The sequence below is a fragment of the Haemaphysalis longicornis genome, unplaced genomic scaffold (assembly GCF_048455015.1).
Source record: "Haemaphysalis longicornis isolate Haplotype H1 unplaced genomic scaffold, Haemaphysalis longicornis Haplotype H1 scaffold_40, whole genome shotgun sequence".
NCBI classification, from domain to species: Eukaryota; Metazoa; Arthropoda; class Arachnida; order Ixodida; family Ixodidae; genus Haemaphysalis; species Haemaphysalis longicornis.
The window spans coordinates 2717278-2741822 of record NW_027526362.1 but is presented as its reverse complement, the minus strand read 5'-3'; the positions used below and the strand labels follow the sequence as shown (position 1 = coordinate 2741822).

At 47.8% G+C, this 24545-nt stretch overlaps 1 protein-coding gene across 1 annotated transcript in view; it reads left to right on the top strand.

The window, feature by feature from the left end:
- Positions 1-22870, top strand: part of LOC144137552 (uncharacterized) — a 66308-nt gene extending 43438 nt beyond the window's left edge. The window contains exon 2 of the mRNA XM_077669482.1: positions 22799-22870. Within this exon, the coding sequence (XP_077525608.1) occupies positions 22799-22870 (72 nt within the window). The remainder of the gene's footprint in view (positions 1-22798) is intronic.
- Positions 22871-24545: the final 1675 nt, after the last annotated feature.

The following is a 24545-nucleotide window of genomic DNA, read 5'->3' as shown; positions in this document are numbered from 1 at the left end:
AACTTGAAGTAGGACAGTTTGGAATATGCGCTTTTTTTTAATCATTTCCACGTATAGAATGTTTTATGGTAACAGGCAACAAAGTCTATGGCGGAAAACCCAGCGTAATGGTCTGCGGTGCTTGATTTGGCATGGAAGCATCAATTGCCATTATTGTTCATCCAAAGCTGCATGCGTCCTGATAGAGCCAAGAAATGGGTTGCCGCATGTAGCCAGTACCTCAAGAAATTTCGCAGCGTCTCTTGAAGCCGTAAAAAATATATGGGCAGGCAGCCAGCTCCTGCAAGAGTCCCACAACATGACGAGCCTGTAGGGAGGACGAGGCACTTCCTCATTGCCGCTTCTTGCCGCTTCTTGCCGCTTGCCGCTTCTAGCTTTTTTCTGCTTGTCGGGGATAGTTGCTGAAGGACGGGAAGGCAGTAGCGCAAGATAACATCAACATATGCCTTGAAGAAGAACACCGCAGAGCGACATTCACTGCCCCAGCGAGTGCCACAAAGATGTCCAATAATTTGGGATCCTGCTGAAATTCGCTTGCGTAATCTTGTAACTTCTGGGGACCAGGAGAGGTTGCCGTCGATTACAATGCCAAGGTATCTTTGGGTTCGTACGTAATGCAGAGGCCGGCCACTGAGGATTAGAGGGTATTGGTCCATGCTCTTGCGGGTGAACGCCATTTCGACACGTTTTCGGAGGAAAGATGGAGTCCCCTCGGCGATAGGCATGCTGCTATTCTTGCAAGTGCCTTCTGCAGCTTCTTCTGTATGATCCGACGCGATCTCGACGGACTACAAACACAGATATCACCCGCGTAGGGCGTGACTGACACCCCGGGGGAGAACGCGTTTTAGGTGAATAAGCGTAAGATTAAACAGCAGCGGGCTTAAGACTCCTCCTTGAGGGACACCTAATTTACATCGTAGCATGGTGTTGGGCCTTCTTCTGTGCACATGAAAAGTTTCCGTTCGTCGAGATTGTTGGCATTTCATGTATATTTCCTTGCTAAGTAAGCATAACAAGTGATTGTCTTAAAACTTTCATTTTTGCAGAATGGCCAAGCTGTGGAGTATTGCATGACTGACTATGAATGGATTTGTACACACACATATAAAGTGGGGACGCCATGCAGGGTAGGCCTCTGTTTAAATGACACTGTTTGCACTATTACTTTGTTAGACTAAATAGTTCGAAGCAATGAATCGATTTATTAAGCGAAAAGTAACAATTTGACATTCTCAGCCCAAGGCAACACGGGGACACGTGCGGGCAAGAAAAAAGAAGGCAACCGACTGAGTCCACGAGTGTATGATAATTTTCTTCGGGCAAGCAAAAATGCGGAGCGACGCGTGCATCATTCGACCTTATAGTAACTTTCTGGCTAGCAGTTTTTTTTATTAAAGAAATACAACAGTACTTAACGATTTCTTTTTCTATACCGAGACTTCATTACTGTCCTCAGTAGTCAGATAAAAATAGTATCTGTAACTATAGTCGCTGCGTGCTAATAATAATTATGCGCGGAGCATTTGCGGCTTTGCGGGCAACGAAAGCTTTCTTTCAGGCGCGTCGCCAAAGCTGGTCTGTAAAATAAGCAGAACTTAACCTAAGACACGAAGCAAGGGTGTCTTTTCTCCTTTTTGTCACTTGGCTGACGCTGCTCGACATCCTTCGCTTTTCTACTGCTTGCTCCACTCTGCTCCGTAGATAATTTTTAATTTTGCTGCCCGGTAGAAGCAAGTGCAGTGGTTGTAGCTAGGGTGCATGGATGTCCACTCGCCGCCAACCCGTCGCGGGCGCGCACTCACGCACCGATGCGGCGGCCGCCATACGGCCGCGCCCGCAAGTGGCGTCCGCGGAAGTTGTTTCCAATATGACTAGAAGCTCCTGCGCTGCAAGCATCGCTTTTGGTCGGGGCCGTCTTGCCCTTTGCGTTGCGTATGAGCCGCTTTTTTAAAGGTCGAGCATTTTAAGGTCCCGCCTTGTCGTCGTATCGCGTTCGCTGTCACAATGTCACGCGTCTGCTAGATTCGGGCTCCGCAGTGAAATAACGGACGCAAACAGAGCCCCACGGCGTAGCGGCTTAACGGACCCAAAAAGAAGGTTTGAAAGCCAAGCTGTTTACGTAGTCATAACCGTCCGACACCCCTGAACAGCTGCCGCTTGTCATACATCTCTTTGTTGTTTAGCGTAAAGAAAACTGCAGGTGTAGATTGGCGGCAAAATCAGTGTAAATAACCGGCAGCCTTCGCATTCATTTTATAAGAAATGCTTGTTGGGTTGGTTTTTACCATAGTAAGCGAAAAAGTTTTAATGCAGTGGTAAGTCATAAAAATGAAAAAAAAAGGCTCCGGCAAGTGTGAGATGAAACCAAGCACAAAAATGGCTGTGGCTTGGCTCAGCTAACACTATCATATGCAAAGCGACAGCTTGGCGTAGCCTGGTCAAGTTTTGGTGTAGCCTGGTGAGACCATTTTGCCTGCCGAATGGCTCTCCCTACCTTAGTCTCTGACATTATCTTCGCGTGCTTGTCGTTCGGCACCCCCTCCAGTGACGCAGCGCGCCGGGCAATGTCTGCGGGGTGGTGAAACGCTGCGGCGTCAGCTCAAAACCTTCCGCTCCCGCGCAATGCTCACAGATGACGGTCCGACTCGCTGTCATCCATAGGCGAACTCAGGGGGCAATCCAGCTGCCAAGAGCTTATGCGAAGAGCAGCCGCCGCTGGCGGCAGCTAGCGGCGGTGGTATGGTAGCGGTGGAGCGCGCCGTGCCGATTCACGTGATGCGTTGCCAAACGCACAGCGCATCTGCAGTGAAATGAAGGTCAAACGGCGAAACTCGGCTCGACTAGGTTAGTTAAGCTTTGCTTTAAACGATCAGAACTCTTGCTTGCTCTTGCTGCTCCAGCCAGAGAGCCTCTAACACTGCGAATGCGGGAAATTTTAATTGCATTGGACAAAGCATCGGTTTATTTCCCAACAACTTGTGCTATTAACGCCAGGTTGCTACTGAAAGTAGTCCAGAAAGCGCGACACAGCTCCTCTAGCCAATTAGTGCTCCGCAGTTGACAGATTTCGCGTGCGGTGGAACTGCTTTATTATTGTATTTCTTATTCTGATTATGAATCCCGCGTTCCGCTCATGGCTGGAAAAGCTAATGAAAAGAATAGAGCGGCATTTTTAAGCTTCAACGCAACGCCGAAAGATCGCGCTAAAAGAGAACTACCCTGTCAGTGACAGCGCGGACGCGGGGACATGTGTTAGTACGTCTGGGTGTCTAAAATATCTTAGCGAAGGATAAAATAATCACCTCATAATTTGTTAGAGCGAGCGCGTACATGCGTTGGGAACGGAATTCGCTTCCTATATTGCTTTATTGGCCGATCGTCCGCGCCATTGTCCAGCGTCATCGTGTTGAAGTCCCGTCGTGCATGCGCGTAGTATTAAATTCAGCCATTGCGATTGGTTCTACACAAGTGAAACCCTCACAAAAAAAAGCAGCCAAAGTGTTGCACGATACAGCGCAGGGCATTTTTCTAGCGTGCGTCGAGTCCGCGACACTACCGCCCTTCTGCCCCGCACACTGGTTAAGTACACCGTAAACAATGCTAAGCCCTGTCTCGGAAGTGCAGTGTGAATTTCGTGGTCGAGCGTGCCCGTTCTCGAACTTTACCTGTCTGCTACGCACGCTAATCATCACATGGTCCAGTCGTTGCTCAGGCATGAACGATCGTCATGAGTGCAATTGTGTTGGCTTCCTTCTGGCCTCGCTGTCGCTCGCAGAAAATACGCTGTCTAACAAGCGTCTTTCCTGGTCTGCCAATGCCAATTTTGCAAATTACATCAGTATTTCTTCTTGTAAAACTGCAATCGATTTTTTTATGTGCAAAGCACGAGTTCAAACTAACTAAACGTGGGATGAAGCAAAAGATGTACTGTCCATTGAAATAGAAATTCTGCTGTTCAATAGAAAAGTTTGGTTTGAAAATCGCGAACAGCCAATAAAAAAAGTCTGCCGGAATTTGAACCCGCCACGCTGATGACGTGAGCGCGCCGCCTAAGTTCATTGCGCCACGACAGAATCTAAGTTGCTGTTATTGTTGAACACGTTTAATGAGCAAATACGGGGGTGCACGGACTTGGGTTAAAATGCGGAGCAACAAGTGGCCATTCTATTCCGGTCGGACGCGAGCTGTGGCCGCAATCTTTGCCCGGTGAATCAGGGCTTCGTGTTCTTCGAGCCGGCTGCAGCGCAGCACGCGAACCCAATGCGCAGGAGAAGCAGAAAGAGAAGTGGGGAGGGGGGACTGGACGGACATGTCCAAACTAGGTGGCTGGTGGTGTTGGGAGAGTTGTAGTGTAGACAGTTGTTTTTCAGTTTTGAAAAAAAAAAAGGTAAAATGGACCAGCTTCGCGCTCGTCAGAAACAGCTCATGATACGCAGCGACGCGAGCTCATTTGGCGTATACGGAGGCTGCGAGATGCCCCAGAAGGACTCCTCCGTTCGTCCACCTACGAGGTGTACATTTTGGTTACGGCATCTTTAGATGGAAAGGAAAGAGTTTCCGGCACCACCCCAGCTGAACGGCTGAACACTAGTGCTGCCGATTTCATCTGTCGTTTACCCTTCCAGCAGAGCGAAAACAGGGGGTAGGGGGTATATATTTTTTTTTTCACCTTTCGAATAGAAACGCAAGTACGACTCCAGGAGACGCAGTGCACTCCCAGTCGACTGACGATGGAAAAGTAGTAACGAGAGGGGACAGGCAGAATAAAAAGAGTTTATCACCATGGCAATCAACAAATACTTTCTAGCACACACCCATAGGCCGTTGCCCGAGTTTCAAAATGAAGAGCGTGTTTTTGAGCACCCTTCAACTAACGGATGCATTTATTTTGTTGATGCTGAGGGGCCCCTGTGTCCTTTTGTGATGAACACTGCGGTGTCGGAATTAATTATCATATATACGGGGACCTCGATCTCTGCAGTCATGGCTGTGCAGCTTTACCAAAGCCGTGCGTCCCGACTCCAAGACGCACCTTCTTACCAAAATATTTCGCAGGAGCTAACACACACAACCCTGCCTTTCGGACACATTCGACACGGTCTTTGAGTGGTTCAGCACCTCCCGACAGGTGGGTAGGGGTGGGGGGCGCTAACAAAGTACCCAGGCATTGCTAATGTGGGGATGGACAAGCCAGGTCCATGGTCCATGGACAAGCCAGGTTCATTCGTCCATGGTGAAAACCGGTTTTTCAGGGAAAATGGAATGTATAGAATTTGCGGGGTACAGGTGGCCATGGGTGGCTGGCTTTGATTTTGTTTCTGTTCCCCGCTTAAAAATACCTCAATGAAAGCGCCCTCACCCCTCTTTTTTTGACGGTAGGGTTGAACTGAACATTACAGAAACTTCCGGATATGGAATTTCCATGAAAAAATAACAGAGCACAAATGGAGGTGTGGCTTGGGGGGCAAGTGCCCCTTTTGCGTTTGCATCCCCCTGCCAACGCGCATGTATCGCATGCAAACGGGCCAACTTCATGGGAATTGTTAAAGACAACGTTAGACGGAACAAGCACGTTTGTCCTCGAAGAATACTGCGCCTACGTAACAAAACACAGAAAAAGTACAAAAACCAAGAAATCAGACAGTAATCGGCTTTGATTAGTCTTTAACTCAAAAGTGGGTGTAGCCAAACGTTTTGACGACGAATAGGTGCACGAGGACTATTGGGTCTGGTGGAGTTAACGTGCGATGGGCGATTTGAGGGCAAAGCGACCTGGAGACAGTCCTGCAATCGTAGAGGCTGCTCACGTGCGGCAATGCTTGTAGAAATATTTTCGGTTCGCGGTGGTGGATCGGCTCGGAAATTTTTCTGTTCTTTATCAAGCGTGCTGCAGCCAGTGAGCGTTCCCGGCTTTCGGGGAAGCAGCGAGTGCTGGTTTTGGCGATTCCGGAAAACGGCCCTCCGGCAAGGCGTATATTTGTAGGGACTAATGTCGATCGTCACCATCCGTCACAGGAGCTTAGCTGAGCTTGTAGATATACCGCGTCGTATACAAGATTTAAATGACGCTGAGAACATGGAGCGTCTCTGCCGGCGGAAACGCCGCTACATGCGCGACCACAGCAATCATCTGCCTGCTGTGTCAAAAAGGAGCTAAAACTTGTCACCGCCCGCAGATGGGAAATATTGCTGAAAATCAATTTATAAATACATGAAGGGGATGGATAGCGCGCGGGATTGCCCAGGTGATCGTCGTCGGGGTGGCTTCGCAAAGCGGTGACCGAATAACTGCGGCGATGCTAAGCCTTTTCCTCAAACTCGGCTTCGTACGGACCTGTCTGCCCCGACGGCGCCGCATACAAGAAACGCTAGTTGTTGGTGGAAATCTTCAATTATTGTCGTGAGCGAGCATGTTGTGTTTGGAGCTACTTTATCTAGCCTTTAAACGCTGATTTCCTCCATTGTAAAACTGACGTGCCGGCGCTAGCACGGCCCACACGACAAGCATTGCGATAGGGCCGACCGGCAGTGGCGGAAGACGGCGGCCTTGCGCCGCGCAGTTGTCAGAGCATGCGCGTCGGAGGCTACAAAAAGCGTGACGTACCGCCGAGCCGACCCAATGGCTGCACATCCCTCGCAACGCCAGCGACTTGACCGGTATCGCTAGGTCGTTTTAAATGCAGAGCATTTCAGTAACTCACGATGTCACCCGCGTTGGCGTCCGTAGTCCGCGTCCGCATCACTCCCCCTACACTATATAAATACTTGCCGGCGCCAGGTTTCGATCCTACGACTCTGCGGGCGGAACGCAAGGTGCACGGTACTCTACCAACTGAGCCACAATGCCGACACAGAACGGAAGGTTACGAACGTGCCTTATATCCTTGACTCATTCAACCGTCGGCCAGAGGTGCGCCCTCTCCCCCGCGTCCTCCTCGCCTTCTCTCCGCTCGCAACGCCCTCTCTCGCCGCGTTCGGTTCGGGCGCACAACAGGTGGGGTCGTGCGCAACACCCTCTCTCGCCGCGTTAGGTTCGCGCGCAAGAACAGGTGGGGCGCTCGCATCGCGCTCTCTCGCCGCGGTCGGTTCGCGCTTAAACCACATATGTCGTTCGCGCGCGCTGCGGTCGCTAACATCTGTGGCGTGATCGTGACGTCAGCATCACGCGTTCGCGTGGTGGCGATTTCAGCGCTATAGGGACCGGAACCTGGAGTTTGCCGCGCGACACTAGCGCCATTTTTTTCCCGTAGTGGCGGAAAACGGAAGTTATGGACTAAAAAAAGAACGTGCCGAAGCTGTGAGCGCGATGCCCACAGGTGCGGCACGTTATTTATTTATTTTTTTTAAAGCGTGAGCGCTTTTTTTGCTTGCCGCGAGTGTTTCCCGAGGCAGTAGGGCTCGAACGTTAATTACCTCATTTAGGTTAATTATTGATTAGTCAGATTCGGTTAAAAGTCAAAGTGATGTCAATAGGGGTTGTGAGGTATCAAATTAAAGGTCTCGATTAGTGGAATCACGTGGTAATAGTCATGAGGTAATCACGTGAGTCATAGATTGGGTTAAAAGTAAAAGTGATGCGACTAGGGCTTGTGAGGTATCAAATTAAAGGTCTCGAATAGGGGAATCACGAGGGAGAAATTAAAAACTGCTTACTGGTTATGGTCCGGAGATAGTCACGTGAGTCACGAATTGGGTTAAAAGTCAAAGTGGTGCCACTAGGGCGTGTGGGGTATCAAATTAAAGGTCTCGATGAGGGGAATCACGGGGAACAAATTGCGTCCTGGTCATAGTCATGAGACAGTCATGTGAGTCATGGATTGGGTTAAAAGTCAATATGAGGCCACTAGGGGTTGTGAGGTATCAAATTAAAGGTCTCAATAAGTGGAATCGCGTGGGATAAGTTAAAAATTGCTTCCTTGTCATAGTCATGAGATTGTCATGTGAGTCATGGATTGGGTTAAAAGTCAAAGTGATGCCACCAGGGCTTGTGAGGTATCAAATTAAAGGCCTCGATTAGGGGATCGCGTGGGACAAGTTAAAAATTGCTTCCTGGTCATAGTCATGAGACAGTCATGTGAGTCATGGATTGGGTTAAAAGTCAAAGTGGTGCCACTAGGGCTCGTGAGGTATCAAATTAAAGGTCTCGATGAGTGGAATCGCATGGGACAAGTTAAAAATTGCTTCCTGGTTATAGTCATGAGACAGTCATGTGAGTCATGGATTAGGTTAAAAGTCAATGTGAGGCCACTAGGGCTTGTGAGGTATCAGAATAAAGGTCTCGATGAGGGGAATCGCGCTGGACAAATTAAAAATTGCTTCCTGGTCATAGTCATGAGACAGTCATGTGAGTCATGGATTGGGTTAAAAGTCAAAGTGATGCCACCAGGGCTTGTGAGGTATCAAATTAAAGGCCTCGATTAGGGGAATCGCGTGGGACAAGTTAAAAATTGCTTCTGGTCATAGTCATGAGACAGTCATGTGAGTCATGGATTGGGTTAAAAGTCAAAGTGGTGCCACTAGGGCTTGTGAGGTATCAAATTAAAGGTCTCGATGAGTGGAATCGCATGGGACAATTTAAAAATTGCTTCCTAGTTATAGTCATGAGACAGTCATGTGAGTCATGGATTAGGTTAAAAGTCAATGTGAGGCCACTAGGGCTTGTGAGGTATCAGAATAAAGGTCTCGATGAGGGGAATCGCGCGGGACAAATTAAAAATTGCTTCCTGGTCATAGTCATGAGACAGTCATGTGAGTCATGGATTGGGTTAAAAGTCAAAGTGGTGCCACTAGGGCTTGTGAGGTATCAAATTAAAGGTCTCGATTAGTGGAATCGCGTGGGACAAGTTAAAAATTGCTTCCTGGTCATAGTCATGAGACAGTCATGTGAGTCATGGATTAGGTTAAAAGTCAAAGTGAGGCCACTAGGGCTTGTGAGGTATCAAATTAAAGGTCTTAATGAGTGGAATCGCGTGGGACAAGTTAAAAATTGCTTCCTGGTCATAGTTATGAGATAGTCATGTGAGTCATACATTGGGTTAAAAGTCAAAGTGGTGCCACTAGGGCTTGTGAGGTATCAAATTAAAGGTCTCGCTGAGTAGAATAATGGGGGACAAGTTAAAAATTGCTTCCTTGTCATAATCATGAGACAGTCATGTGAGTCATGGATTGGGTTAAAAGTCAAAGTGATGCCACCAGGGCTTGTGAGGTATCAAATTAAAGGCCTCGATTAGGGGAATCGCGTGGGACAAGTTAAAAATTGCTTCCTGGTCATAGTCATGAGACAGTCATGTGAGTCATGGATTCGGTTAAAAGTCAAAGTGGTGCCACTAGGGCTTGTGAGGTATCAAATTAAAGGTCTCGATGAGTGGAATCGCATGGGACAAGTTAAAAATTGCTTCCTGGTTATAGTCATGAGACAGTCATGTGAGTCATGGATTAGGTTAAAAGTCAATGTGAGGCCACTAGGGCTTGTGAGGTATCAGAATAAAGGTCTCGATGAGGGGAATCGCGCGGGACAAATTAAAAATTGCTTCCTGGTCATAGTCATGAGACAGTCATGTTAGTCATGGATTGGGTTAAAAGTCAAATTGGTGCCACTAGGGCTTGTGAGGTATCAAATTAAAAGCCTTGATTAGGGGAATCACGTGGGAGAAATTAAAAATTGCTTTCTTGTTATAGTCATGAGATAGTCACGTGAGTCACAAATTGGGTAAAAGTCAAAGTGGTGCCACTAGGGCTCGTGAGGTATCAAATTAAAGGTCTTAATGAGTGGAATCATGGACAAATTAGAAATTGCATCCTGGTTATAGTCACGAGCTAGTCACGTGAGTTATAGATTGGGTTAAAAGTGAAAGTGGTGCCACTAGGGCTTCTGAGGTATCAAATTAAAGGTGCCGATTAGGAGAATTACGTGGGACAAATTAAATATTGCTTCCTGCTTATATTCATGGGATAGTGACGTGAGTCATAGATTGGGGTAAAAGTCAAAGTGATGCCCTAGAGCTTGTTATCGCCCTCCCGAATGTAAAAAGCAAGTTGCACATTCGAGATGGGGGCTGATGGGGTGTTGAAAAGTGTGCTAGGAATGTGTGTTCGCGCTGGTAGTGAAAGCGACAATAGCATATCTGCACAAGATCCCGGCATCCCAAAGTCCAACGTCGGCCATGAGTCGTTCGGGGAAAATTCGTTTTTTAAGCTCGCCGCGAGCAGACTTGTTCAGTTTGTGCTTCCTTCAAGCTCCCCTATTCTAAGGGAAGATTTTGTGCGTCTTCAATATTACTGGGGACTTTCTGACCCGTTTCGGAATGAGAACAGAATGAGCTCTGCATGCTGAGTGGTCGACGCAGCTCCGGTGCTTCCGAATAGGACGTTATCTACCGGGGCCCAATCGCGAAAGGAAGCCACATCTCTTACCGCACATTGGGCAGGGGTCGTTGGCTTTCGCGAAAAAAAAAGGCTGTTTGGGTGTATTTTCACAAGCAATAAACACCTTTTCCTGATTTAGCGTCAAAAAAACTATAAAGGAATGCTACCAACAAATGTTTTGAAAAGCTCTTCAGCAGCCCTTTAAAAGCATGTTGAGCTTTTAATTTGTTTGGAATCGTGTTTTTTCTATTTCTGATATTTTTCTAAAAAAACATGAAAAGAAAATTTTCTTCACGCCCTTCACTATTTGATGGAAATTACAACTCTACTGTGGTGGCATCTCCTTGCAATTAGAAATGAAGCTTTTGTCTTATATATAAAAAATAAATATATTCATTTTTTTTGTTTGTTTATTGCTACTTTGTTACTTGTGGCTGATATGCCATGTGAAGCAACGTACGTAGCACCAACACAATAATGTACCAGGATGGTAAACATATCTATGGTGCTTTACGTTTTTATGGTAGTAAACAAATATACACATGACGAACCAGCGCGCTTCGGAAGCCTTTTACATCCCCTGGCAGTCTTACAGCAGTAACTGAAAATAGCACCCGCTGCAGTGGCTCAGTTATGCTGCTGAGCCCAAGGACGCGGGTTTGATCCCGTTCGCGATCTCTGCTTTTCTTATGGAGGAGAAAAAAAAGGCGATCGTATGTCGAGATTTCGTCGCGCGTTAAAGGTGCGCAGGTGCTCAAAAGTAATCCAGAGCCCTCGTGGCCCAGGTGCACAGCCGCGGCGCGTAAACTCTCATAACTTGAATTTAAAAAGGCCCTATATCTCCATCCTTTGCTGCAACTGCCATCGAAAGACAGTAGTCGTCTGCCATCCGAGCCTGTAAAACCCCCTTGTGTCCCCCCCACCCTGGTCTCTTCCGCTCCCCCTCAACCACCATAGATGCAGTCGAAGTTTGCTCAATTTGATCCGACTCTCCTGCGTTCGCTGCATCTGTTCAGAGCTCTTTTTTCTATGGCTCTTTGGCGCGAATTAACAGCCCCCCAAAAAAGCAACACGCAGCGCCTCAAGAAAGCAAGTGGATAGGGAGCGTCGTGCTGCTAGGGGGAAAAGAAACTCGAGCCACCGTCGGGAAAAGAGTTGTCAATCATGAAGCTGAGGAATTTGAAAGGCCGGTGAAGTAAAAATATAATATTTTCCAGCAGTCCCATGACGGCACCTGATTGCAGCGCCAGACTTTCCTGTAGTGAAATTTGTTATAAACGACTTCATGCTCTAGAGAGTATGTTGCAAGCCACCGACAGAACGAGTAACGCCAGTCACGTGATGCGCCGTCCAGAATGACTGTCCCCAAGAATACTCGTGGCGACGTCACCCACTTCTTAGGGAATGCGCGGCGCAACAGCGCCATGATGCGCCCTGCAAGACGTTTCGAAGGGTTACTCTTTTAACGTGACAGCACTATACTGTCTTTTCTGCTCCTTAAAAGTGTAATGAATAAATCGACATGCATGTATTCCAATATACAGATACCTGTTTGTGTCGTCTTGGTACAACTATTCACAACTATCTGAACACTGGCACCACGATTTGTAAACTATTCCACCATAAAAATAAGGAACGTTTATGAGAGGCTGTGACCACCTCTTTCGTGCAACCGGTAACGCTATCTTAGGAGTAATCACTTGTTCTTGTATTTTGAGTCCATTCTCCCTTTGGTTCTCCTTAAGTCGCTTCTCGCTTCGTCTTCTCCAACTGTGCCTCTGAACGTGTGGAAGCAATTTTGTAGCTTCGGCAGCAACGAAAATTGATCACTTGGATTGTTTTAGCTTGTCCCGCAAAACGACATATTGCCGCACTAGTGACGCCGCAGCTGCGAATTCGTTTGTCAATTCGCACCATATAGAGCGGGCTTATGGCACCCTACTTGCATTTACGCTTAGGGCAATAGATCCATTTTTGCCACAAGTGTGGTTCCAGAACATGAATACTCATCCGCCCACTTTCATTCCAATACCGTATCACTTCGAGGCGCAGACAAAGATGTGGCTGTGATTATCATTGCAACGATCGTCCTTCTGCAGCTCCGCTAGACATCTTGTACCTCATCACATAGCTTAGCTTTGAGGCTCACTTCATTCGACTGTTACAGTATATATGCCCAGATCCGAGTAACGGTTTTTGCAGTGGCTCAGAAAAATCAGCCCGCATTTGGAAAGATCCCCGTACAAATATTTTCCGGGGTGGGCTGACAGCAACACATGTGAAGTTCCCACTGCATTCCCTCCTCACCCTTGTGTTACTTCACCATCGCGCCCCGCTTGGGCCAACTACATTATGCAACCGGCCAGCGCGGACCGTGTGCAAGCCGTGTATTGGCACGGAGTGTTCTGCGAAGGCAGCATTACCTTGGTTACACAAGCGGCTGCCATAGAAATGCTGCACCTTATCAATATTATTTTATTTTATGAGCAATAATATGGATTACGATCGAAACTGTGTAGCATATGTTATACAACTCCCAGACGGCAGATCAAATTATCTTTCGAGCGAATGACATTTGCTTTATGTCAATGTTTCAGCGCTACACGACAACACCGAAGGACGTTTGAGATGAATGATATTTAGCGGCGAACCGTGGTTCGGGAGCTCATTCAGCGGCGAATAGAGTGGCCTCGACAGCAGTGCCGCATCAACAGTGAAGAAAGTTCACTAATACACCAAAAAATACGGTTTCTAAAAAGTGTCAGCAAACATATTTCCCCTTCATATTGTGTTTAAAATAAAGAAAGGCAAACAAGTACTATGTAAAGATAAAATCGCGCCCACAATGTGCGCTGTACCCTAGTACGGATTCTTCGCGGACTTGTGTCGGCTTGTAATATCAACTGATGTCACTTAAACTGGTGATCTTTCTAACTTTATTTAAAGATATTCCTTCGTTATCTTTTCAAAAAATAGATTGTAGATTCTAGATTCTAGAAAAATAGATTCTAGATGGAGACCTTTCATTTGATCTCCCCCAAGCCCCAGTAGCGTCACACTCACGGTTAACCCAACCTATGACTCACGTGACTATCTCATGAGTATAACTAGGAAGCAATTTTTAATTTGTCACATGTGATTCCCCTCATCGAGACCTTTAATTTGATACCTCACAAGCCCTACTGGCACCACTTTGACTTTTAAACCAATTTGTGACTCACTTTACCATCTCATGACTATAACCAGTAAGCGACTTTTAATTTGTCCATGATTCTCCTCATCGGGGCCTTTATTTTGATACCTCACGAGCCCTAGTGGAACCACTCTGACTTTTACCCAATTTGTGACTCACGTGACTATCTCATGACTATAACAAGAAAGCAATTTTTAATTTGTCCCACGTGATTCCCCTCATCGAGACCTTTAATTTGATACCTCACAAGCCCTAGTGGCACCACTTTCACTTTTAACTCAATCTATTACACATGACTGTCTCATGACTATGACCAGGAAGCAATTTTTAACTTGTCCCACGTGATTCCACTCATTAAGACCTTTAATTTGATACCTCACAAGACCTAGTGGCCTCACATTGACTGTTAACCCAATCAATGACTCACATGACGTCTCGTGACTATGACTAGGAAGCGAATTTTACTTTGTGCCCCATGATTCCACTCATCGAGACCTTTAATTTGATACCTCACAAGCCCTAGTGGCACCACTTTGACTTTTAACCCAATCCATGACTCACATGACTGTCTCGTGACTATGACCAGGAAGCAATTTTTAATTTGTCCCGCGCGATTCCCCTCATCGAGACCTTTATTCTGATACCTCACAAGCCCTAGTGGCCTCACATTGACTTTTAACCTAATCCATGACTCACATGACTGTCTCATGACTATAACTAGGAAGCAATTTTTAACTTATCCCATGCGATTCCACTCATCGAGACCTTTAATTTGATACCTCACAAGCCCTAGTGGCACCACTTTGACTTTTAACCCAATCCATGACTCACATGACTGTCTCATGACTATGACCAGGAAGCAATTTTTAACTTGTCCCACGTGATTCCACTCATTAAGACCTTTAATTTGATATCTCACAAGCCCTAGTGGCCTCACATTGACTGTTAACCCAATCAATGACTCACATGACTGTCTCATGACTATGACCAGGAAGCGAATTTTACTTTGTGCCCCATGATTCCCGTAATCGAGACCTTTAATTCGATACCCCACAAGCCCTAGTGGCACCACTTTGACTTTTAACCCAATCTATGACTCATATGACTGTCTCATGACTATGACCAGGAAGCAATTTTTAACTTGTCCCACGTGATTCCACTCATTAAGACCTTTAATTTGATACCTTACAAGCCCTAGTGGCACCACTTTGACTTTTAACCCAATCTATGACTCATATGACTGTCTCATGACTATGACCAGGAAGCAACTTTTAACTTGTCCCACGTGATTCCACTCATTAAGACCTTTAATTTGATACCTCACAAGCCCTAGTGGCACCACTTTGACTTTTAACCCAATCCATGACTCACATGACTGTCTCATGACTATGACCAGGAAGCAATTTTTAATTTATCCCGCGCGATTCCCCTCATCGAGACCTTTATTCTGATACCTCACAAGCCCTAGTGGCCTCACATTGACTTTTAACCTAGACCATGACTCACATGACTGTCTCATGACTATAACTAGGAAGCAATTTTTAACTTGTCCCATGCGATTCCACTCATCGAGACCTTTAATTTGATACCTCACAAGCCCTAGTGGCACTACTTTGATATTTAACCCAATCCATGACTCACATGACTGTCTCATGACTATGACCAGGAAGCAATTTTTAACTTGTCCCACGTGATTCCACTCATTAAGACCTTTAATTTGATACCTCACAAGCCCTAGTGGCCTCACATTGACTGTTAACCCAATCAATGACTCACATGACTGTCTCATGACTATGACCAGGAAGCGAATTTTACTTTGTGCCCCATGATTCCCGTAATCGAGACCTTTAATTCGATACCCCACAAGCCCTAGTGGCACCACTTTGACTTTTAACCCAATCTATGACTCATAGGACAGTCTCATGACTATGACCAGGAAGCAATTTTTAACTTGTCCCACGTGATTCCACTCATTAAGACCTTTAATTTGATACCTCACGAGCCCTAGTGGCACCACTTTGACTTTCACCCAATTTGTGACTCACGTGACTATCTCATGACTATAACAAGAAAGCAATTTTTAATTTCTCCCACGTGATTCCCCTAATCGAGGCTTTTAATTTGATACCTCACAAGTCCTAGTGGCACCACTTTGACTTTTAACCCAATCCATGACTCACATGACTGTGTCATGACTATGACCAGGAAGCAATTTTTAACTTGTCCCACGTGATTCCACTCATTAAGACCTTTAATTTGATACCTCACAAGCCCTAGTGGCACCACTTTGACTTTTAACCCAATCTATGACTCATATGACTGTCTCATGACTATGACCAGGAAGCAATTTTTAACTTATCCCACGTGATTCCACTCATTAAGACCTTTAATTTGATACCTCACGAGCCCTAGTGGCACCACTTTGACTTTTACCCAATTTGTGACTCACGTGACTATCTCATGACTATAACAAGAAAGTAATTTTTAGTTTCTCCCACGTGATTCCCCTAATCGAGGCTTTTAATTTGATACCTCACAAGCCCTAGTGGCACCACTTTGACTTTTAACCCAATCCATGACTCACATGACTGTCTCATTACTATGACCAGGAAGCAATTTTTAACTTGTCCCACGTGATTCCACTCATTAAGACCTTTAATTTGATACCTCACAAGCCCTAGTGGCCTCACATTGACTGTTAACCCAATCAATGACTCACATGACTGTCTCATGAGCATGACCCCGAAGCGAATTTTACTTTGTGCCCCATGATTCCGCTAATCGAGACCTTTAATTCGATACCCCACAAGCCCTAGTGGCACCACTTTGACTTTTAACCCAATCTATGACTCACATGACTATCTCATGACTATGACCAGGAAGCAATTTTTAACTTGTCCCACGTGATTCCACTCATTAAGACCTTCAATTTGATACCTCACATGCCCTAATGACATCAATTTGACTTTACCCAGTCAATGACCACTAATTAATTAATTAACTTAAATTTTACGTAATTAAAATGAACGCGCGTCGCCCGGACCTAGTTTCTGGCAAAAAATGTGCGTGTCACGTGACCAACATCATCACGGTAACGAGCGGTTGCACTTTTAAACTGCACGTAAACCCGCGTGCTCCACATTCACACGCCAGGAAATACCCAGTTCAGTTTTGCGATTTTCTTCCGCTGGTGGCGCTGTTGAACGGCGCCAGCAGCGCCACCTGTCCCACGTTCGGGCCTCTATAACACTCTCTCGCGAGGGGCATTGGATTGGATTCGATTGGATTGGCTTGGATTGGCTTGGATTTGGATTGGATTAAAGTGGATTGTGTTGGATTGTGTTGCGTCATAGCCGCGCCACGTTGCGTCATAGCCGCTCCACGTTGCGTCATAGCCGCGGCAGGGGGTTCACGGCACGTTTCACCATCGACTTCATCGACAATGTCTACGCTGGAAGACAACAATTACAACAACAACAACCAATACGTAATCCATACGACTTGCAGGCGCGCCCCCCCGCAGAAATGCTCTGCATTTGATCGTGCCCCTCGCGAGGGGGATGTTTTTTCTTGTGTCGGGCGTTGCCCTGTAATCTTTTTCTGGGCGCTTCTCAGCTTCTAGCATCCACAGTGCTTTAAAGAGCCGAAGAAAGAGAAACGCTGCAAGCCCTACTGATGATCCTTTCTAATGAATAATAACTCGGCTAATACGTAATGCTTTTAAACCGTTTTTACTGGAGGGCATTCCTCGGATAGTGCCCGAAGGATTGCACACGTGAAATTGAAATCTGTGGAACCATGATTAGGGATCCTTGAAGGAAGCTTCTGAAAGTTTATTTTACCTAACCGAAAAGCTAAAATCGAAAATATTCGCGCTTGCCTGAAACACCTCCGCTATGATCACAGACGTGAACGTACTTTGACGCACGGAGGCTGCGAGTTGGCCTAGTCGGACTTTTCTCTTCGTTTTGCCTATCTACGAGGTTACATTGTGGTTACGATTGGCTGAGGCCGAAAGGATTGAGTTCGATGCCACGCCAGCCGAACAGCTGAGCGCTGGCGCTGCTGGTGCTACCTGGCAGCAGAACAAACATATTAGTGCCCTTCAACTCTGTAAAGGACGACCTGCGAAGCAGGACGCACTCCACGGAGTGCACGTAAGAAAATACCTTTGTTCGTAATTTGCGATTGCGCATACTTTGTAGCCATTACCTGAATGAAACTTTGAAGGATGTCTCGCGGATAAACATGAAGCTGCCTGTTCAACACCCGCGTAGTAGGCATGTTACTGTTTGCGTAACACACCAACCCAATCCGCTTAACCACCGAGAGGACCCCGGGCAAGTCTCAATGGGCTGTTTGATGTCCGTGTTTAAACGTCTCACCAGCACAACGGACATGCCATCAGTAAGATTGTGAAACCTACATCTTCGCGTGCGCCTTCCCCCCCTTCCCCCCCGTTAACGCCGGCAATCGGTTATGTGGGGGGCTAATAAGCGAAAGCAATCGCCTAAAATATCGCTCTATAAGCACCTTTACTGAACAAGTCATACTGCCCAATGTCGGCGTTTCAAGCGGACAAGTTTCAGCTCATCCGGGAGGGATTCCCAGCAACTTGACGAGGTGGGACTAGAGGATGCAACTGCAGCGGCACGGCTTTCTATTGTTTTTGCGCCTATTCGCGCTTCTGTTCGGGCCGAGGCTTCTTCAATCACCGCTCGTCCTCCAAGCGGACGACATGCGTTCGTCCCATAGCGAGTTAAAGCTGGAAGGTCTTGGGCTTTATTCTGGTGGAGAAACATATGACTGTTCGAAGAAAAAAAAAGAAACAGCGCGCCAACAGATGGGACGAAAGAAGCAGGGCTTATGTTGCGCACCTGTCTTCATTTCTTTTGTCCCGTCCGTCTGCGCGCTGTTTTTTTTTTTTTTTTGTCAGAAATGCTAACCTTTCCGTTTTGCTTCATTATATCACTTTCAGTTTTTCTCCCCCGTGGTACGCAAATTACCACCCGTATAATACACCAATACGTTTAAATCTTGAACCAGCACGACGGCATTGTAGATAGTGGCACGGAGCTCAGCTGTGCGTACCCGTACCACCTCCCCCACCCCCACCCCACACACACACACTCTGTGCACGCGTAACCGGAAACCGGTGATGGGCGCAGACAACCTAGCCCGACCGAAGCATTTAATATTTTCTACAAAGGACACCCACACTTTACACTTCTGCTGCAGTTCTTTTTTCTTTACATGCAGGCAGGTGGGTACATGTGAAGGAAAGTTTGACATCCACCTAAATGCAGCCATACGGCTACAAAGGAAAGCTATACAGCTTTCTCAGAAACTTCGCAGTTGAAGAAAAATTCGTCCTGGTCCAGGATTCGAACCCGGGACCACTGCTTAACCGGAGCAGTCGCTCTACCAACTGAGCTAACCAGGAGGCTAGTCGTTAGTAGCGCGAAAGCGAATTGATCAACAACTCGAAGTGAAGGACAGGTGTTAATCGACCAGATTTAGGGGAAATCCCCAAGGTGGAGTAAGTTTCTGTGAAGGTGGGTACATGACCGCCTTTCCCCGCAGGCGGACCGGGTTCGCATTGTTCCAGGCAGGGCTCCCCTGCTCGTTACCACAGAAAGCGTCGCTTTCCTCTCCAACTCGAGAAGAGGAATTTCGCGGCAGGTGCAGACACAACACGTGGAAAGAAAGACGTTGATTTCGGACAGTGGGATTTTGAGACAAGGGGTAAGCGGTGCGCGAAAGCTGTGAAGGGGAAAACGTGTCAATGAAAGGCGTGCTACACCTCAAAGCGCGAAATACACAGGCGAAAATGCCGCCCGGAAAGCTTTTCAAGTTGAAGAATAGTATTGGGCTCACGCCCGCGCTCCAACTCGGCGAAGTCGAATTTGACGGCTTTCGGACATCTTTACGCCCATTCACGCTTCTGTGTGTTCTCCGCAATCATCTGATAAGGGCGCTACCGCCATTGTCAGCCGATGACGCAACTTCTGAAAGAAGCATCGGCGGTAGCGAGCGGAATAGCAGTTGTGATCGAGCGGTCGGCGGTGGCGAGGAGGAGCCAAGGAGCGGCGCCGAGGAAAGCGGGGGGGGGGGGGGGGGTTAGACATACTGCTCCGCATATAAAATGGGGGAGAGAGGGAGCGTAAGTTCTGAGCCTCTCGAACGGGCGCCGAATTTACGAGTTCAAGAGACGCAGGTTGCAAGCGGGGCCAAAAGGGCTCATCAGCATGGCAATAAGCAAACGTTTTCAAGAACGCACGCCTAGGATCCCCTAGTTGCAAAATGAAAGCGCGCATCTGAGCACCCTGCCGTTGACGAATGTATCTATTCTGTTGACGCTTAGGGTTCCCACTGGCCCTTCGCGTGAAGCACCGCGGTGGTACGCGGGTTCGGAACAGATTACTACATTCACCTGAATTTGTTTCCTTATAGTCATGTCTTCGTAGCTTTAGCGAACCAGTGCCGAAACAGGTAAATGTATGGACAGTTATTGACAAATAAAATGCGAATACGAAAATATGAACTGGAAGCCGCGAAACGTAAAAATACTGCTCGTGAAGGCCGAGTAATTGAGCGCTAGTGGCCTATTTGGAAAGCCACATTTCCCCTTTGTAGCTGTTATTAAACCATGCGCCATTTTTTTTTGCGTGGAAAGAAATCACGCTATTTCATGTGTTTTGGTTCATATTTTCGTGATCCCTTTCAGTTGTTGATGACTGCACGTTGTTGCGAACCGGGGTAGCGTGCTCGTTGTGGGCCGTGGTTAAGGGCGTGCGGGGCAGTCATGAGGGGGAAGTTCAAGGAAAACAAAAAAAAATTTAACTGTTTTCTTTTTTTTATCTCATAGAACAGGCAATGCGCTCCTGCGCGAGGGAGATTAAATAAATGGGTGAGGTACGTGCGCTTTCACCCTTTATCTCAGCTGTTGTCCGGCACGCACCGCTCCCAGATTCCCTGGCGCTGAGAGTGAAGCCCGCGCGCGCGCACGCACGCACACACACACACACACACACACACACACACACACACACACACACGCACACACACACATACGCACGCACGCAGGCAGGGACAAACATACACACACACGCACCCACACATACACAAACACGCACACACGTACGCACACACACACGCATGCAGACACGCCCCCACACACACGCACGCACGCACACCCACGCACGCAAACACACACACACAAAACGCACGCACGTACGCACGCACACGCACACGCAAGCACGCACTCACCCACACACACACGAACACACACGCACGCGCTCACGCAGCACACAACACCCGCACGCACACACACAAACACACACACGCGCACACACAGACACGCATACTACACCCCGCACGGGGCACCTGGAGTAATCTTGGTGACTGTGTTGGCGACGCAGCAGATCCCGAGCCCCCATACACAAGCTGGATCCAACTGTGGCGATGTGTTGTAAGGTGAAGGGTAGAAACCTGAAACGGTGGCCGTCGGAGCCCAGGCTAAGCTCCGGCGAATGGGCTCCCTGTCTGTTTATCAGGCAGGGAGCTCCGGGAACTCTCAAGCTACCAGAGTAAGGTTTGAGAAGAAAGAACCCCCGTCCCCTGCTTTTATACTAAAGCTTATGGTATTCTCTAAACCCCGCAAATCAAATTATAACGTCGAAACCTCTTCTGAACATTGACCTCCGAAGCAATGACATCTTTCCTCGCTTCCTCATTATGCAATCTCTTGACAAAGAAACCCCTGTAAGTGAAAAATCAGTCTTCCATGTTGCAAAGTTTCTTGAAAGTGTTTCTGGGAAAAACTACAAGGCGAAAAAACTTACTTCTGGAGATGTGCTGATTGGAGTCAGCCACAACGAGCAGGCCAATAAGCTCCTTCAACAAACTAACATCGATGGTCTAGAAATTACAATCACACCTCACAACCATAAACTCTTCTCAAGGCGTCATCTCCGAACTCGATCTAATCAATGAAACCGAAACGGACAATCTTGAAGGACTGCATGACCAAGGGGTCACAGCAGTCCGGCGCATCGCAATAAGACGAGATGGCAAAGAGATCAAAACAAAGCACGTAATTTTGACCTTTGACAGAACCCCACTACCAGTATCTGTGACGGCAGGTTACCTGCGATGTCCCTCGCGCACGGACGTGCCAAACCCACGCCGCTGCTACAAGTGCCAGCGGTATGGGCACGGTAGGAACTCTTGCCGGGGGAGACCAAAATGTGCAAAGTGTGGTCAACCAGATCATCTCACAGACAACTGCTACGGAAGCAACTTCACCTGCCCTAACTGCCATGGACCTCACGCAGCATATTCACGATCGTGTGAAACGTTCAAACAAGAAAAAAATCCCGCCATCTCCACGAAGTAAATGATGATGAGAGGGGCGAAGCTAAACTACTTATCGGTGAAACCGTGAAGCATTGTGATAGGTCTGCTTGGCGTCGCGCACCATCTGAATGAATGAAGGGCATAAGGCGCGTTCGCAGCCGTGCTCGCGTCTCGGTTTGTAGCGCAGTGGGAAGAGCGCCACGTACCTCTCGTCACGGCCAGAGAGTCGTGGGATCGAAACCGCGCCGCCGCGTCAAGACCACCACTCCTCGCTCGCAAAGCTTGAGACTTCCCACCGCTCCGTTGACAAGCCCGTAGACGACGTCGATGTTTGTAGTGATTATGTAGGGCTTATTTGGGACGATGAGAATCTCCATGGGTAAGTTGGCGAATTCGGTGTGTGACATTTTAGCCACCTTGGCCGTCGCCTTCTGCAGAGCGTCTTGTGTCGCGTACCCCCGGTACGTGTCTTGAGCTCGCAGGCGACGAACGACAACCTCTTCTTCTGCCTCTCCTTCTTGTTGAGTAGCAACGAACGCGTTGAACGTTTTCACCTCTTCTGCCAATCTTTGGTTGGCCAATCCCTAGGAGGATCCTGCTGCAGTCATGATCGTGGTGCCGTGCAGCAACGAGCAGCAACGAGGGACGGGACAGGGCCCGACCAAGAGGAGCTTCGCCCCTAAAACAAATGATCACATTGAAGGTCAATGAAAACATCAGCTTTCTGGAGGCCCGGAAGAGGTTTGCAAGCTCTGGAAGGTACGCCGACGCTGCTTGCCGGGGGGGGGGGGGGCGGAGCTGCGCCTGGTTTTGGCGACGACGCAATACAGCTCAGCTGAGTTGCTCCCACCCCGCCCCCCATAAGGCTGCCTGTGGCAGGCGCCCCGGTCACCACGCCACTTGCTGGACCGGCAGTGGTTTAGGTGGCCACTCATGCTGACGGGAGCGTAGTCACTCCTCTCCCTGCCTCACAGGTCTCGAACACACCCGAGAGCCCTGAGGAAATGGACACGGAGGAAACCGCTCCCTCTCCAAAGCTCGCCCCACCACCTGTCCTGCCCGTGGAACCCACGAAGCCCTCGGCTGTGGTGGCTGAAGAAAAAAGCGCACTAACGGGTGCTACATACAGGTCCAGGGAGCGCAGTCTGTCGGGCACACGCAGGACATATGGAGATGAGATGGACGTCGGGCAGTATCTGCCTGCATCGCAGCGCAAGAAACGGCCTCCGACGTCCAAGCCAACAGACAGGCCCAAAAATCCCCTTCAAGAGTACAAGCCCCGAGAGATAAAACATGAATACACACTCATACACAAATTCGAGTTGCTGTTAAATGTTTATAATGGGAAGACAAAATATCATCCAATGGAACAGTACAAGCCTTCTTAAAAATCTTGATGATGTGTACGACTTACGGCATGGCAACCAAACACGTGTCATGTGCTTACAAGAAACACATTTAATTAGAAAACATACCAAATTTCTCAACAATTATCTGGTTTTCAGAAAGGACAGAGATGGGTGCCCAACTTCTTGTGGTGGTGTGGCCGTAATCGCACAAAAATCCTTAGCATGTCATCCAGTCACTCTGAGGGCGGTCCTTGAGGCTGTTGCAATCCGAACGATAGTTTTTCACAGGCTAGTAACAATATGCTCCATATACATTCCTCCTGATTATCGGCTAACAAGTTCTGATTTCGAAACTCTGATAGATCAGTTACCTGAACCTTATATACTATTAGGTGACCTGAATGCACACAACTCACTGTGGGGATCTTCTCGAACAGATGCGCGGGGTCGCCACATTAAAAGGTTCTTAACATCATCAGGAGCATGCCTATTTAACAAGAAACAGCCTACATACCATAACATAGCACACAACACTTACTCACACCTAGACGTAGCTATTGGGTCAGCAGTTCTCTTCCAATCCCTGGAATGGGAGGTGGACACCAACCCGTACGGTAGTGACCGTTTCCCTACCTCACTATCATATATAGGCCGAAACAGTTCCCCTTCCCACAAAAAGTTCAATGAGCGAGAGCTTCATTGAACTATTACACCACAACTACACCACACATCCATAACACATCTAAAGTAGAGGAGGCAACCCAACCGGTCACGGCGCACATTCTTGACACCGGTGCCCCGCGCAACCAAAGGAGGCCCTGGTGGGACCACGACTGTAGGCAGGCACGAGAGTCCCAGAACAAGGAATGGGGTATCCTTAGTCGATACCCTACTTCAGATAACCTGATATCTTTCCAACGAGCGAGGAACCGGGGGAAACGCGTACGCCGTGGGGCAAAGAGGGAAAGTTGGCGTGCCTTCCTCGTATCCATAAACTCGTACACTGGCACACACAGTCTGGACACGAAACGTAAACTTAAAGAGCAACAGACACACAGGCTGCCCCTGGTTAGCCCAACAGGGGAGGCTAACACACTCGCACAACATTTCCAACACGTGTCCAGCTCCGCACATTACACACACTTTCCTAAAACACAAAACCGCTGCCGAAAAGAAGCTATCATGTGATAACAACAGGTCAGCCACTTCTAACTCGGAGTTCTCACTCCAGGAACTGAGGGCTGCTCTGAGCGGCTGTAAGCCTTCAGCTCCGGGCC